General features: G+C 49.9%; 1 protein-coding gene across 15 annotated transcripts in view; it reads right to left on the bottom strand.

Moving 5' to 3' along the window:
* The window catches only part of NCOR2 (nuclear receptor corepressor 2), a 264,994-nt gene that overhangs the window by 153,920 nt on the left and 96,360 nt on the right, over nt 1-14,714 (bottom strand). For all 15 annotated transcript variants that reach the window (XM_064168689.1, XM_064168685.1, XM_064168698.1 and 12 more), the window contains one exon: nt 5,163-5,343. In XM_064168689.1, coding sequence (XP_064024759.1) covers nt 5,163-5,343 — 181 coding nt within the window. The remainder of the gene's footprint in view (nt 1-5,162; nt 5,344-14,714) is intronic.

The following is a 14,714-nucleotide window of genomic DNA, read 5'->3' as shown; positions in this document are numbered from 1 at the left end:
AGTTTCCACCCCCTCTCTGCTCCCTTCCCCCAGCACTGGATTACTCAATTAGAGATTATGCTTTTGCCAGTTACCTCCAAGCCAAGTGGGGCCTCTGCCAAGGTCAACACGAGTTCCAGCCAGCTTCATTAATAACTGTGAGACCAACCCACTGGAAACTCTGAGAGGTTAATCCCAGCAACAGATCAATGTTCCCATAACAAATCCACGGAGCAGAAACACTACTGGTGATTTACCAGCCCAGATATCCGTGCTGGGAGCTGCCCTCTCTGAGCATCCTTCCCCGTGCTGGGGCAAACCCTGCTGCTGAAATCCTCAGTCTCCCACTCCTCACCCCTGCACATCCAGCAAGGGGTGGAGCAGCTACCAGGGAACAGCAGTGCCAAGGGAGCAGCCAGTGCAGCGAACAGGAAGCAGGGCTCCTGAAAGGCCTTTTGCTTGTCCTCAGTGCTCTGCCAGCCCATGTCCAGAGCAGGAGTTAGAGGACTAGCCAAGAGCTCCTCCATCCCACAGCCTCTTTTCCAGGAGCTCATTGTAAATTGGGTTCTGGAACGGGCAGCCAGTGTGAAATTTGGCATGTAGACTGCTGGCTTCAATGCATCATTAAAAAGGCATTTTAAATGTGTTAATTCCTCCTTTTGCAATTAATTGCTTTAAAACCCACATTAACGTGCATCAAAGCAACATATCCTTTGCCCTAATTTCTGCTTTGCTCTAGGTATTTCCTGGCCTTGGTGCTGTCTTTCCCAAGACTCCCCCCTTCCCTTTTCTTATTCCCTTTTTAATCTGCAGCATCAAAAAAAAAAAAAAACCAACCAAAAAAATCACACAGAGAAAGGGAAGAAATTAAAACCCTTCAACAATATAAAGCAGAGTCCAAGTCCTAACAACACATGGCTCCTTAACAGCCCTTTCCCATCAATAGCTGTTAATTATTTAACAAAAGAGGGAAGCGGCATTGTCCCTTAGATGGCTGGGGAAATCTGAGATACAGAAAGGGGAAGAGACTTACCCAGTGACCAGCAGCCTGTCAGGGCAAATGGCAAGGAGGTTCAGCTTCTCTAAGCCTCCACCCAGCCCTGCACCCATGACACTACATGGCTCGCAGTAAGTGCAGCCAGCCCGCCCTTGCAAGGGGACTAAATGCAGATCACGACTGACTCACATCCTATAGGAAGGAGCAGCAAATCTTGTACGTGGTGGAAAAGCAGTCTCAGAAATGGGGGGAAGAAGAACAAGTGGAAGCATAATGGGAATAGGAAGCGATGGTAGGGGAGAGGCAGGACCGAGCTACAGCTCTGGATAGGGGAGAGCAGGCACTGCTGGACCAGACATGTCACACTCAGCATCCCCTGGGGCAGGATGGCATACAGCACCCGCTGTGCACGTAGGCACAGACAGAGGATCGTGCAGCTATGTTACTGGTGTGCTCTGGAGCTGCCTGCTTTAATCCTATCTGCTGTCACATGACAGAGGTCTGTGACTTTGTTGGAAAGAAAACAGAAGCCACCAAGGGTCCTGGGAACCAGCTCCTACATCTCCAACAAGAGCACACCTGGCAAATCTCCTCCAGCAACCCTCACAGCCAGGCTCACAGCCATAGAAAACCCAGTCCTGCTTCAGCTGTGCCTGGCTATTCCCAGCCAGCTCAAGGGAGCAGCTTCTCAGACACAGCACCAGCCCACACTGGCACAGAGGGCATGAAGACATTTAACTTCTCCATCAGCAGACTGAGCTCACTGGAGCCCTGCTGGCCACGTCCTGCAGCAGCAGCCCAACCCTAGGAACATGGCAGCAACCTCTCTTGCAGGGAAAAAGATGCTGAAGTGGGTGAAGCAAGCAATAAACCAACCTCCTACTTCCCAGCTTGGAAGCAAACGCCAATGTTTGAGGATATGAGCAATGCAAGGTTCGTAAGGAAAGGCAAACTCTTTTACTAGACCAGCTGAGGTTTCTCTGTAAAGCTGCTGTTTTTGAAAGGCACACTGCCCAAAGCCTGGCTCTAAGGCCAGCTGTAAAGTGTTGATTTAGCAGAAGACATTACATGCTCCCCACAGTCCAAGCCTCACTTATAGTGAGGCCACTGTGATCCTGAAAGGGGTTCAGTTCACCTTGGAGATGCACAAGAATGGTGTTAACTTCTCTCCTCTGGGCTGAGGCTGGTAAATCCAAGGCAATCAGTAATTATCAGGCGTGTGCTAATTTCACACCCCACCACACATCTGAACTCTGCATCTCAGCTCCAGTGTTGCTCTGAAACCAGCAGAGACCAGTTGGTACCCACTGCCTGAACACAACATCCACTGCTGTTGCATTACAGTGACAGCCCTTGGGACTGCCCAGTTGGTACTCACAGCACACAACCCTGCCCTTTTTATTAAGGGCCTTGTGGAGCCTTTCACTGTGCAAGAATTAGCTTGATCTGCACAATCACCATGAAAAGCACTTCCAGTGCTGTTACTCCAACAAGTAAATTTCTCTTCTCCTCATGCAATGACTGCAATAGTGTGGAATGAGGTAAGAGAACAGCTCCTGGGATACTCTGTCCAAACAACCAACAATGTGTTTAGTAATAACTGGGCTCACGTGGTGCTGCTCACCCTAGCAAAGCTGCCCTAGATAAAGCATCGAATGACTTTGTCAGACTCTGAGTCAGCAGCACAGATGGAACAGCAAATTTCCTTCTCCAGCTCTGGTCACTGGGACATGTCCTGCTGCTGAGTGTGTGCCACGGTGCACCACACACACGTCCTGCCAGCAGGCATGTGCCCCTGCTTGCGGATGCACAGAGACTTCTGGCTCTGCAGCCACTCTGCAGGGTGTTTGCAGGAAGGGAGGAAGGTTGCAGAATGATCCCTGAGGACAGAGGACATGCTGAGTCAGCAGGACAAGCGCAGCGTTGCTAGAAATGAAGTGTGAGCCAACGTCCACAGGCATGGAGCCAAGCAGGGATCTGCCACCAGGATGGGCTGCGTTGTGATGTGCTGTTTTAGGAGGTCACATCAGTCAGACAGAGGAGCTAAAGGCATGGAGCTCGGCACAGTGTTTCTCTGAAAGGTCTTTATCAGCTGTTTCAGCTGGTGATTTACACCACCAAAGCTCAGCCACTGCTGAGCCACAGGTAGCTTTACATGTGCAAACAACCCAGACAAGCAAGTGTCCAGAGCTTAGACAACAACCAATCTTGGTTATGGTGTCTCCTTTGGACCAGCACACCCAGAACATCTAACACACTGAGGCTCAGGGTGACGCACAGATCATCTGCAAGAGCTTTGTCACGACCTTCACATCCACCAGCAGTTTCTAGACCAGTCTGAGGATGACTGTTCACAAATAAAGCTAAAAGTCTGCTATTAATCCAATTTCCCCAGCTGTGAAGGCAGATACACCTTCAGAGTGGCAGTCCTACACCCCAGACCTGCTTTCTGCTCTCAGCCATTTGAACAGCACTGAAATCATCCCAGTCTGGCAGTGAGTTCCATCAAATCCATTCGGAAAACAGCCCCTGCTAGTTTTGAGCAACTAATCCCAGCTCCACTTAGGCCCTCACTAGTCAGGGACACCACATTTGTTTTCTTCCTTACAGACTCTGAAATTACAAATGACTCCACTAAAAGCATAATCTTGTCTTGTTGAATTGTACCTCACAGCTTTCTCTCTCTTGCTTTCATTAGCAGATGTTTTAAGCCCCATAAAACGCATGTAATTCCTGGAAATGTGTCACAGACCAAGAAGCAAAAAGCAGCCCCTGAACTCACCAACTAATGCCTCAAGAGCAGCTTTGCCTGCTAGAAACAAACAGCTGAGACAACACAAGGGTTTCCAGTGAGAGGCAGAACAATGCTGCTGATGGAAATAATGTGCAGACAGAGAAGCTGTCCTGGTTTCCTCACACCTTTGGAGGGGGATGTTTTCCATTTCATGGCCAACAATTTATTTTCCCTGCCAGCCACCCAAGCCAGCATGCCCAGAGTGTGCCACCAGAACGCGTCCCAGCCGCATGGACAGCAGGCTCCTCTTCAAGACACATCTCAACGGGAGCATCAAGGATGGGACACAGAGGTGTCACAGCTCCTTGGAGGCATCTTTTCCAAGGCTGCCCACTTTCAAGAACAGCAAGCTGATGTGTCTGGTATGTTTCTTGTGGTCTTTGAGTTCAAACTCTGCTCAAAGAGCCACTCCATTTCTTCCAGCATCAGGTCATCATTCCGAATTGGCAGTCCCTGCAGATCCCTCCTCCAGGAGATCCAGCTAGGCCTCCCTTCATACCTGAGCTACCCCAAAGTAAATGTCCCTCTCATTCAAGGTCAGAGGGATCTCATGTCAGGCACACCAGTACTGCATGGCTAGGAGATGCCCAAATATCCTGGCACTGCCAAGCAAGACCTTTCTTGCCAGGATGTTATTTCAGTGAGCTTCCACAGCAACACAGCAAATCATCCCTGGCAGTCTAGGTAAGGATGTGACATCCTTTTCATTTCACTGAGGGCTCAGACACCTCTGAAGCCCAGCTGCCTCCAGCATGTTTACCCAGTAAAACTTTCCTGCCAACCAGGAACATGTCCAAGCTTGAGGTAAAAATCAAATACAATTTACCCCAACAGAGCATGAAAGTAAATCCACACAGGCACACAAGCACAGGATTTATCTTTGCAACATTTAGCACATGTGCAGAAGGGACAATGGCAAGCAAACAATTTGCTTTGTTAAAGCAAACCAAACCAAGGCAAGGAAGTTTTCCAGGAGATTATATTAAAGAACCACCAGCAACTGACTGAAACCTTTCAAACAGCAATATTAAATAAAGAGAGGTAATAAATGAGAAAGGTCAAGTAAAAAAAAACATCAGGGCACAGCATCCAGAAAAGCCAGGCATGGCCACCTCTAATTCAGCCTAAAGGAGCTTCCAGGTTGTTCTTGTGCTCAGCAGACACAAGCTCAAGACTACAACACTTGCAGGGAAAGCTGATAAACTTCTGTTTCCCCAAAGCAGTGAACCCATCTCAGTGCCACCAGACACCACCAAGCACTGCTTGATGCATCAGGAACCACCACCTACACTGAACTCAGCAGCGGCTTAAAGCCTCAAAGAAGGCTCTACACAAGCCAAGGGGATCCCAAAACAAAGACCCCCACATCCAGCTAGCACCATGTCCCCTTACCTTGGAGAGATCCTCTGTCCCTCCCTGCTGGCTCTGGTTCAGAAGAGGAGAGTGCCGCATTAGGGGGTCCTGCAGTAGATCCAGGCGTGGCCTCTTGCTTTCAATGAACTCCAAGTCCGATGGCTTGGTCAGGTCAGAGAGATAGGAATGAGCCTCGGTTCTCAGGTGCAGCTCCTGAGACCTGGTGATAAAGAGAAATGAGCCTTTAGTAAACAAGCCACCTCTGCTCTATGCAGGCTCTACAACCACAAGCCACTCCAGGAAGTCAGAGAGCTCAGCTTCTGCCTATGGCCCAGAAGGATGCACGAAGGCAGGCCAGGTGGCCCTGGACTCATACACCTCAGGTCTTTGCAGACCCAGGATGCAGAGGTCCATAGCCTGGCTGCTGAGCATGCTGCTTCTCCTGCAAGGCTCACTGAAGGTAGGCAGAACCAGACAGTCAGCCAGGGGAGTAGGACACAATGCAGCATCACAGAACCATTCCAGTTGGAAGAGAACTTTAAGACCATTAAGTCCAACAATTAACCCACCACTAAACCATGTCCCTCAGCACCACATCTACACTGCCATCCTCCAAGCCCAACAAGCAGTCCTGCTGTCCTCTTCCTCAGCACCACCTTCCAGGTCACCCAGAAAGCCCCACTGCCATCTTCTGTTCCACTACACACAGTGGGTTGCTGTCTCTACACTAGAGCAAAGCCACAGTTCTGAGCCTTCCCTATCATACCACATGTGTTGGGCTGGCCAGGAAAAGCCAAAGCTTGAAAAATCAAGGGGGAACTTCTTTACTGTAAGGGTCATAGAGCACTGGAACAGGCTCCCCAGAGAGGTTGGGGAGTCTCCTTCTCTGGAGACTTTCAAGGCCTGTCTGGATGTGTTCTTCTGTGATCTGTGTTAGGTAGTGTTGTCCTGCTCTGGCAGCGGGGTTAGACTCGATGATCTCTTTGGGTCCCTTCCAACCCCTAACATCCTGTGATCCTATGATCCTCAAACCTGACCCTGTGGCCCTTAAGCCTAGCTCCCTTCTGCCACATTTGGCCTCTTTAGTCAGAGCTACCTGCATCACTGTTTATATTTAGCAGCTTCTATAGAAATACCAAGGGTTACATGCTGGAGAAAAATGCACACCCCTCCATGGCTAGACAGGAGGGATTTCTTTTTCTAGGATGAGGGAGGAGAGAAGCCAGCCACATGTAGTTAGTTGCACGGCTCCAACACAGAGCTGGCAAGCCGTGAGGGCACATTAGCCAGCGATGGCAACCGTGCTGATGTGTCACATCAGGCTCAAACACCTCGCACCTGTTAAATATGATGCAGTTGGTGACACCTGGAAATTTGGTTTGGGTTTGCTTGCTTAAAACAAATGTCAAACTTCCCCCCCCCCCCCAGCTCTATTTTCCCTAGCAGAATCCTCTTGTGGGAATTGTAAAGGGATCCTGCAAAAGATACATTAAACCTTTTACTATGCCCAAGTATCAACTTTGCTGCAGCAGCTCCAGGGGTGTGTTTTTAACACTTTAGGCAGAAGTGCCTTTTAAGGAAAAAAAAACCCACAACAACCAACCTCCAAACTACTAAACTAAAACGAAGTGCAGCAGATTCAAAATTTTGAGAGAAAAAAAATAACCATGGCTTTGCTTCTTTTCCCCTTACACAAAACTGTTCAAGCTCTCCTGAGCTGCATGGTGAAGTGTTCTCCCCAGTTACCAAACACCAACAAACAGCACAGCCTGGGGAGCTTCTGGAAGCGGAGGAAGGGAGGAGATGTGTTTTGACAAAAAGCAAGCACAACAGACAGGAGATCCTGTGCATCACACGGGCCCCACCCACAAATAGCAACTGCTGATGGACATTTTTTAGCTAAATATCTGGGAGAGGATGACAAAAAGGGAAGAACCCAGAGCCCTCTGAAGCCAGTGGGAGTCCTTCCAGCAGCCGTTAACAGCTCTGGACTGCATCCAGAGAGAGGAGGAACCCTGGTGAAAGACACCTTCTCAGGGGCACGACCTCAAAGCCCTCTGCCCTCCCCTGCAGCACTGTGCCAGTCTCACCCCTGCTCTAGGGAAGCAAGCTAAAGGTGCTACTGCTCATTTTTGCAGTTGTATTTAAACATCAACAGCAGGCAGAAGGCATGTGCACGCCAAACTGCTGCTGTGGCTTTGGCACAGGCAGCTGATGCTAGGATTTGGGCAGCAGCTTTGCTGCTGACACACAGAAACAGAATCTGGCTCGTCCTCTTCCTCCTTCCCAGCAAAAAGGAGACGGCAGAGCAGGGAGGCTCCACCACTGCCTTTGCCACTCCAATCTCCAACCTACCAGAGCACAGCTCACATAGCAAACTTTTCAGAGCAGAAACGGCTCAGAAACTTGGCATGGAAGCACAGCTTGCTTCACCTGCAAACACTTTCACACTGAATGATCCTCAGCAAGCCTAGAAATATCTCCTGGCACCTCTCAAGTTTCCTGCTGGCTTGTCCCAAACCCTGCCTGCCCGCAGCTGCAGGCTGAAATCTTGGGCTCTGCTATAAACCCCAGGAACAATAAGCAACTGTTGAGCTGGGCAGGTGCTAAAATATTCCCACACCCCAGACTCTGCTGTACCGAGGCAGTTAAAAATCAGATGTATTTACTTTCCCTTCTTTTTTTTTTCCCCCTTAAGGCCACATTACCAAGAAGCTGCTAATTGACTCAGGATGGCTCCCAGACCTCTGCAGTTGTCACAACCCAACACAATCACCACCCTCTGTATTTCTAAGATAAGAGCAACACTCAGAGCTTTACAAAGGCAGTTCCAGCGAGGCCGGGGCCACGCCAGGGAAAGCAGCTGCTATGGTACAGGGTGCTATTTCATTTCCATTTCCACATCCACTGGAGCTGCTATTAAATTTAGCCGCTGGAATTTCCAGCCACTCCCGCGATGGCCTTGCCCGACTCAACACGCTCCGCCTGGCCTCGCTGCACTCACCAACTGCTCCTAGAATCACAGAATGACAGAATTGTTTTGGTTGGAAAAGACCTCTAAGATCATTGAGTCCAACCACCAACCTAGGATCACCATGGTCATTAAGCCACGTCCCAAAGAGCCATTTCCGCATGTTTCTGGAGCGCCTCCAAGGATGGTGACTCCACCGCCTCCCCGGCAGCCTGTTCCAATGCCTGACCACTTTTGCAGGAGAGGAATTTTTCCTAATATCCAATCTAACCCTGCCAGGACAAATTCCTACAAATTCAGGCCATTTTCACTCATTCTATTACCTGACACTCGGGAGAAGAGACCAACGCCCACCTCACCACAACCTCCTTTCAGACCTCTGTAGAGAGCAATAAGGTCTCCCTCCAGCCTCTCTTCCCCAGGCTGAACAACCCCAGTTCCCTCAGCCACTCCTCATAGACACTTCACCAGCTTTGTTGCTATTCTCTGAACACATTCCAGCACCTCAATGTCTTTCCTGTTATGAGGAGCCAAAAAGTGCATCTGAGGTGCAGCCTAACCTCTTGCTTGGAGCTGTCACACCTTTCACCCTTGACATTCCCACCTGCAGCAAGCCCTTTATAACAGACTTTCACACAGTGCTGATGCTGCTGTCTAAGAACAGCCCTGAGAACCTCTCCTGTTACATCCACTTTGGAGGTTTGCTGCATTTTCCAAATAGCTCCCACCCAGCTGGTGTATTCCAGAGATTCCCACTTTGCTGAAGGGAAAGAGTGGCTTTAATTGCATGTGACTTACTCATGGTGAAATGAAATAAACCAAATGCCAGAGCTACCTAAGAAGCGATCAGGTTAGTCTTCATCTGGAGTCCTCTAACACCAACAACAAACAAGAGAAGCAGAACATCCTGAGATCTGTTGACACACCAAGGCTGGGAGGCAGGGCCTGCCCCAGTGTCTGAGCTCTGCTTTGGGCAGGTTTGAGACCAGGAGACCACAATAACCCAAGATTAGACCTTTGGTTTATTACTGATCTGACAGACCAATAACACCCTCCTAGCTGCAGAGCCATGTTACTCATTCACTGGGGCCATGCCCCAAGCAGGCTCACATAGGGTGTTCAGAAGAGATGAGCAGAAAAAAATCCTACAGCAAGTGTGGAGCACCTGCACCTTGCTCCAGCACACACAGGTCACTGAGACCTAGCAAAACTTCTGCCACATTATACATTAGAACCAGTTGAGCACAAGATGGGCTGATAAAGAAGGGCTGCCAGTTGGTTCTAAGGGGAGCTGAGAGCACCTCTCTCCTGGGACAAAAGATCAGATGAGACATCCTGAGCTGCCCTTGAGGCTTGTAAGAGCAGCCCTGATGGAATCTAAATGGATTTTACCTTTATCTTCCTTGCTGAAGCCAAATCACAATGCAATGAGCAAGTACCAACTTCTGAGGAGGTCAGGGGAGGCTTTCCCCCCCCCACTAACCCATCCCAGGAGCGCACTGCCCGGCTCTTCAAAGGCATACAACCCTCTTCTGCTCTTCAAACCTCCCCATTTCTCCATCAGCTGAGCAGCAGCAGGTGGCAGCAGGAGCAATGAAACCCAGTGTACCCAGCCTGGCTCCATGAAGATGTGCCTCCTGGACCCAGGGCTCCAAAGCCCAGCAGTGACTCTGAGCCAGCTCCCTCCAGCTTCCCAGCAAGGGCACAGTTGAAGCTTTGCACCCATCCACAAATATTTTTCCTTACATCATGGGGCCAAACAACATAACTGGGCTGGAAAATTGGCTCTTGCCTTCTCTTGGAATCAGAACCAAGACAAATGTTCCCCTTTCTGTAGCTGTTTATTTCCTCTGGCTGAGATGGCTTAGTGGGAAATTGTCTCAACAAAAAAAAAAAGAAAGAAAGAGAAAAAAAAAAGCTTTTACAGAAGTCTCCAGTCCCCACAGGTACAGACAGACAATAAAATGCCTTTGAGAGCCACTAATATAGAAAAACACCATTGTCAGACTGAATTATTTATAGTCAACACTAGCATTCATCCAAGGTTTCAGTGGCCCCTTTACAGCTAATGACAGCCAGAGCAGGAGACCAGGCAAGTTGAGACCTGTTACAGCGAAATTGGAGGGCCTGTAGGAGCAAACCTGTCACCAGACAGCTACAAAAAACATGTACAGGTCCAGCTGACAGACTCTTTCTGTCATATAGGTGGAGAAGAAAATCCCTCTTGACTTAACAACAGGAGCCACGGGAAGAGCAGCCAGTCTGGGTGGGGAAAGTGGAACTCCCATGCCCTCAGCAGCATCTGCCAGCAGCAGCATTGAGTCTTCCCAAGCCAAAGGTGTGGGACAGCATTAAACAGTATGTTTAGCTCACCATGTGGTCCAGCTCAATGACTCCAGGTTCTTGTCATGTCTGATTGAGCACTTGTGACCAGGAGGTCCCATGTGCATCCTCACGAGGCATTCCCCCACGAGGGCAGGTAGCTGTGCCTCAGCCACCCCACACAACCCTCTCAGCCAACTTCTTCCAAGCCAACTGCAACTTAGATGAGAGCAGATGCTCTATTTAAAACTTGCATACTGAACATCTCCATACACAGAGCCTGAATTATTCATGAATAGGACCAGCAGAGGCTTTAACACTGTGCCACACAACGACACTGCCTTACTAAAGAGAAGGAATAGTTGTGGCTTCCCACAAGCTTCCTCACATGCCTTCTCCAGGCATGCAAAACAAGGAGCCCCAGAGGAAAGCCCTCTTGGCAGTGCTGGGTAGCTGGAGCACTCTGAACTAATGGCTTCAGGAACATCCCACGTGTCACCAGGCCTGCTGCAAACATTGCCAGATCTCTTTTCCTCTCCCAAAAGAGATCTGCTTCAAGATTACAGATGGTAGAGATGCTTCATGAACTTTTACCCTCCATTCTAGTCAAGGCAATGTCCAGGTTTCTCCTCACCAGGACACACTGGCCCAATTCCACGAAGCCAGTGCCTCCCCATCTCCATGGAGCCTCAGTCATCCTCTGTGCCTGCTTGTGGACATGCCCACAGCACACATCAGAACAGGAGGGTACTTGCAAGACAAAGCTTGCCACCAAGTGTCTACATGCCAGCATCTGCCCTTTCCAGCTGTTATTTTCCCATGTTCACTTGTGGGGAGAAAAAAAAAAGCGTCTCCCAGAACATCATTTCCAAGTGTGAACAGACACAAAGATGTAGAGTTGCAGGGCTTCCAGCTGCAGCACTGCTCACTCCTGAGAGCAGGGTCACCTCTAGAAGTGGGAACTTAATTAAAGGCCATAAATAACGTCGGCTGGGTCGCGCTGTTAGCTCGGGAGCAGTCGGTGCCGTTTGGCCCAGCGGAGATGAAGATCGAGGGCCACACTGACTTCCAGTGGCCACGCTCGCCGCCCCGGCTTCCCACTGCTCCCCAGGCTCCTCAGCCAGCAGGATTAATCACATCCAATAAGCACAGTAATTAGGCTTTGCTCTCGTGCTGGATGGCACATGGCTATCTCGGATGGCTGCAGAAACGCAGCAGCTGCTTAGCGCATCCGAAATGTCATCCTTCAGATCAGCACCGGGCAGGCTCCTCAAGCTCCTCAGGGCTGCGCTCAGCACAACGGCTCCTGAAAAGGAGCCTGGTCTCCCGGTGAGCTGGGAAAATAATCTGATGAAAACAGTGACTCATCTGACTCTGGGTAAAGGTGGGATCTACTGTGTGAACATGCACACCGCTTATTTACAGCCACGGCTTCTGCCAGAGAAGCAATTATCCACCCCAGCATTCCTCTGCTGGCTAAGGAACCTCGTTTAAAATCCCAACACGTAGGAAAAGTCAGGGGGGAAGAAAAATCATCACCACAGTTCCTTGATTTTTCAGACCACTCACCCCGTTGGCACCTGCCATTTAACACTCAACCCAGTTTTTTCTCACTTCTTTTGTGGACCAAAATATATATAGAAGAGAGTGAAAAAAAAAAACCCACCCTAATCCTTGTCACCTTGCCAGGACATTCCTCTGCAAGCATTCATGGTACGACTTGTACCAACAGCAGATCCTGAAATACTTCTCTTCACTCCTGCAGTCCAGTTGGCACAGCCAACCGAGCACACTAAGGGGAGGTCTGTGGATCCTTCCAAGAAAAAGCCTGCTACCAAAAAAACCACCAAGGAAAGCAGCACATCTCTGCAAAGACAGACAGAGACAGCTTTCCCTACAGCAACAGAGTGGTTCAAGTTTTCCTTCCAAGCCAGAATTGCTGTTCAGAGTTCACATCCACCAGGAGGTGGTGGATGACATCTCCAAGTGCATCAGCCAGGAGAGAAGGGCATTCTGCGACTCCCCAGCATCTCCTGCAGAACTGGTCTGCAAGGCAGAAGTGTGAGGCACATTGCCCATCAGGGAGGAGATCCCATGATGGTTTGCCACTTCAGGATCTGGTTCTCCCCATCCTGCTTGACCCATCAGGCTCAGCTGTGGTGACATCCACCTGCCTGAGCCTGACATTCAATAAGCTCCTTGCTCAGACAACACCAAAATGTGTGATCATCTCAACACCCCATTCCTTCCAGCACGTTACCACTCAACAGCTTTTTGCCACCAAAAACCTGATTCATACTTAAAATATTGTGCCCGTGGTGAAATCCTTTACTGCTTCTTCCCTTTTAACTGGACCACAGTTAACCACCGACTTGGTCCCGCATTAAAACTGTAGCCAGCAGAGTCAGAAAACTGCAAAGCTGTAGGAAGACCTAAAGCAAGCCCTAAAGACACCTGCAAGATGTAAAGTATCCATGGGTCAAGCCTCAAATACCATAGTAACTTAATTAAGACCTTAGACACCCACCTAAGATGAAAACAATGCCAAAGTGGGACACAACCCCCTGAAACCAGCAAAGAATAAAATGAATCCTTCCAGATGCCAGGAGAGAGGGGCAAGCAGCAGCTGCTCACTAGGCAGATGGGTTCAGAGGAATGAAGACTAACCAGCCAAAGGGCTGAGTCACCAGTCTTTGGCCACAGACACTGCTTTGGATCAGCACAAGGCAGGGCAATAGCAGGGCAGAGATGTTCATCTGGGACAGGGCTCAACCTCGAGTGCTGTCAGTCTGCCACAGCCCACTTGCCCCAGACTCCCAAATTGGTTTCTTGAAGCAGGGGAGTGATCCTGGAAGAGCATCACTCACCACAACCAACAGCAGACAGACTGCTTCCTCTGAACACCCCAAGCAACAGGGGATTGAAAGAACTCCCTTCCACAGACACTTGCTTCAAGGGAAGGAGTCTCTCTTTCCCACCACAGCATGCCAGGTGGGCTGTCAGGCAGGGAACCAAGGCAAAGGTCTTCCTTTCAAACACAGCACGCTCCCTTCTCTTACCCCCTGTGCCCCCACTGCAGACGTGACTTGTTTGCCTTCGGTGGCTGCCTCCTCCCCAGCCCCTCACTGAGAGCCAGCTGCCTCTGCTCAAAACCCTCAATCCCAGCCCAGGAACAAAGCCAAAGTGCTTACAGATGCGCCTGGTGTGAACCTGCCAAGGAGACTCAGCTGCAGAGCTGGCTGCTCTCAGCTCCCTCATCCAGGCTTTGCTCCACACCAGGCAGAGCCAGAACTGTTCTTCAAAAAAAGCACCAATGACCAACCCAACCTGCTCCAGAAGCTCCAGAGTCTTGGCACATGAGCACCTCAGGAACCACCAGGAGAGCAATCAAGCACCCAAAAGGCTCCATTTGTAACACATCAGGTGCTACCAGGGTAGTGAAATTCTAGAACAGGTTGCCCATCAGTGTGGTAGGGCCTCCATTCGTGGAGACATTCAAGGTCAGACTTGATGGGGTTCTGAGCAGCCTCATCTAGTTGGAGATGTCCCTGCTCACTGCAGAGGGTTGGACAAGGTGACTTTTGAGGGTCCCTTCCAAGCCAGTGCATTCCATGACTCCATTTCAGAGCAGATCCTCACACCATAAAGATGAAAAAGCAAAGCCCTCCCCCAGGACAGATTTTTTTAATTGTAGTGCTTAGAGATGCAGAGAAAGAGCAGCTGGGCTGGCAAAAACACATTAACAGCTCCCCACTGCCATCCACTTCTAACTACTGCCATAATTAATTACACTGGGCTGAAAATTTCTGCACACCCCCACCTTCCATCCCCAGGTTCCCCAAGGAGGCAGTTTTTATTTGGTCTAGATGACAGGATGTTATGGCTTGGAAGGGATCTCCTCAGATTGATCTCACAGGGTCACAGATCACAGGTTATTAGGGGTTGGAAGGGACCCAAGGAGATCATCAAGTCCAACCCCCTTGCCAGAGCAGGACAATCCTATCTAACACAGATCACACAGGAACGCATCCAGACAGGCCTTGAAAGTCTCCAGAGAAGAAGACTCCCCAACCTCTCTGGGGAGCCTGTTCCAGTGCTCTGCAACCCTTACAGTGAAGAAGTTCCTCCTTGTGTTGAGGCAGAACCTCTCGTGCTACAAGTCCTGAGATTGACCCCAACTCCCCCGCCAGAGCAGGGCCATACAATCTAGCACAGGTCACATAGGAACACATCTAGACAGGTCTTGTCTCCATAGGAGACACCACAACCTCTCTGGGGAGTCTGCTCCAGTCCTGTGT

The sequence above is a fragment of the Pogoniulus pusillus genome, chromosome 30 (assembly GCF_015220805.1).
Source record: "Pogoniulus pusillus isolate bPogPus1 chromosome 30, bPogPus1.pri, whole genome shotgun sequence".
NCBI lineage: Eukaryota > Metazoa > Chordata > Aves > Piciformes > Lybiidae > Pogoniulus > Pogoniulus pusillus.
The sequence above is the reverse complement of the archived record's forward strand: the minus strand, read 5'-3'. Positions and strand labels throughout refer to the sequence as shown.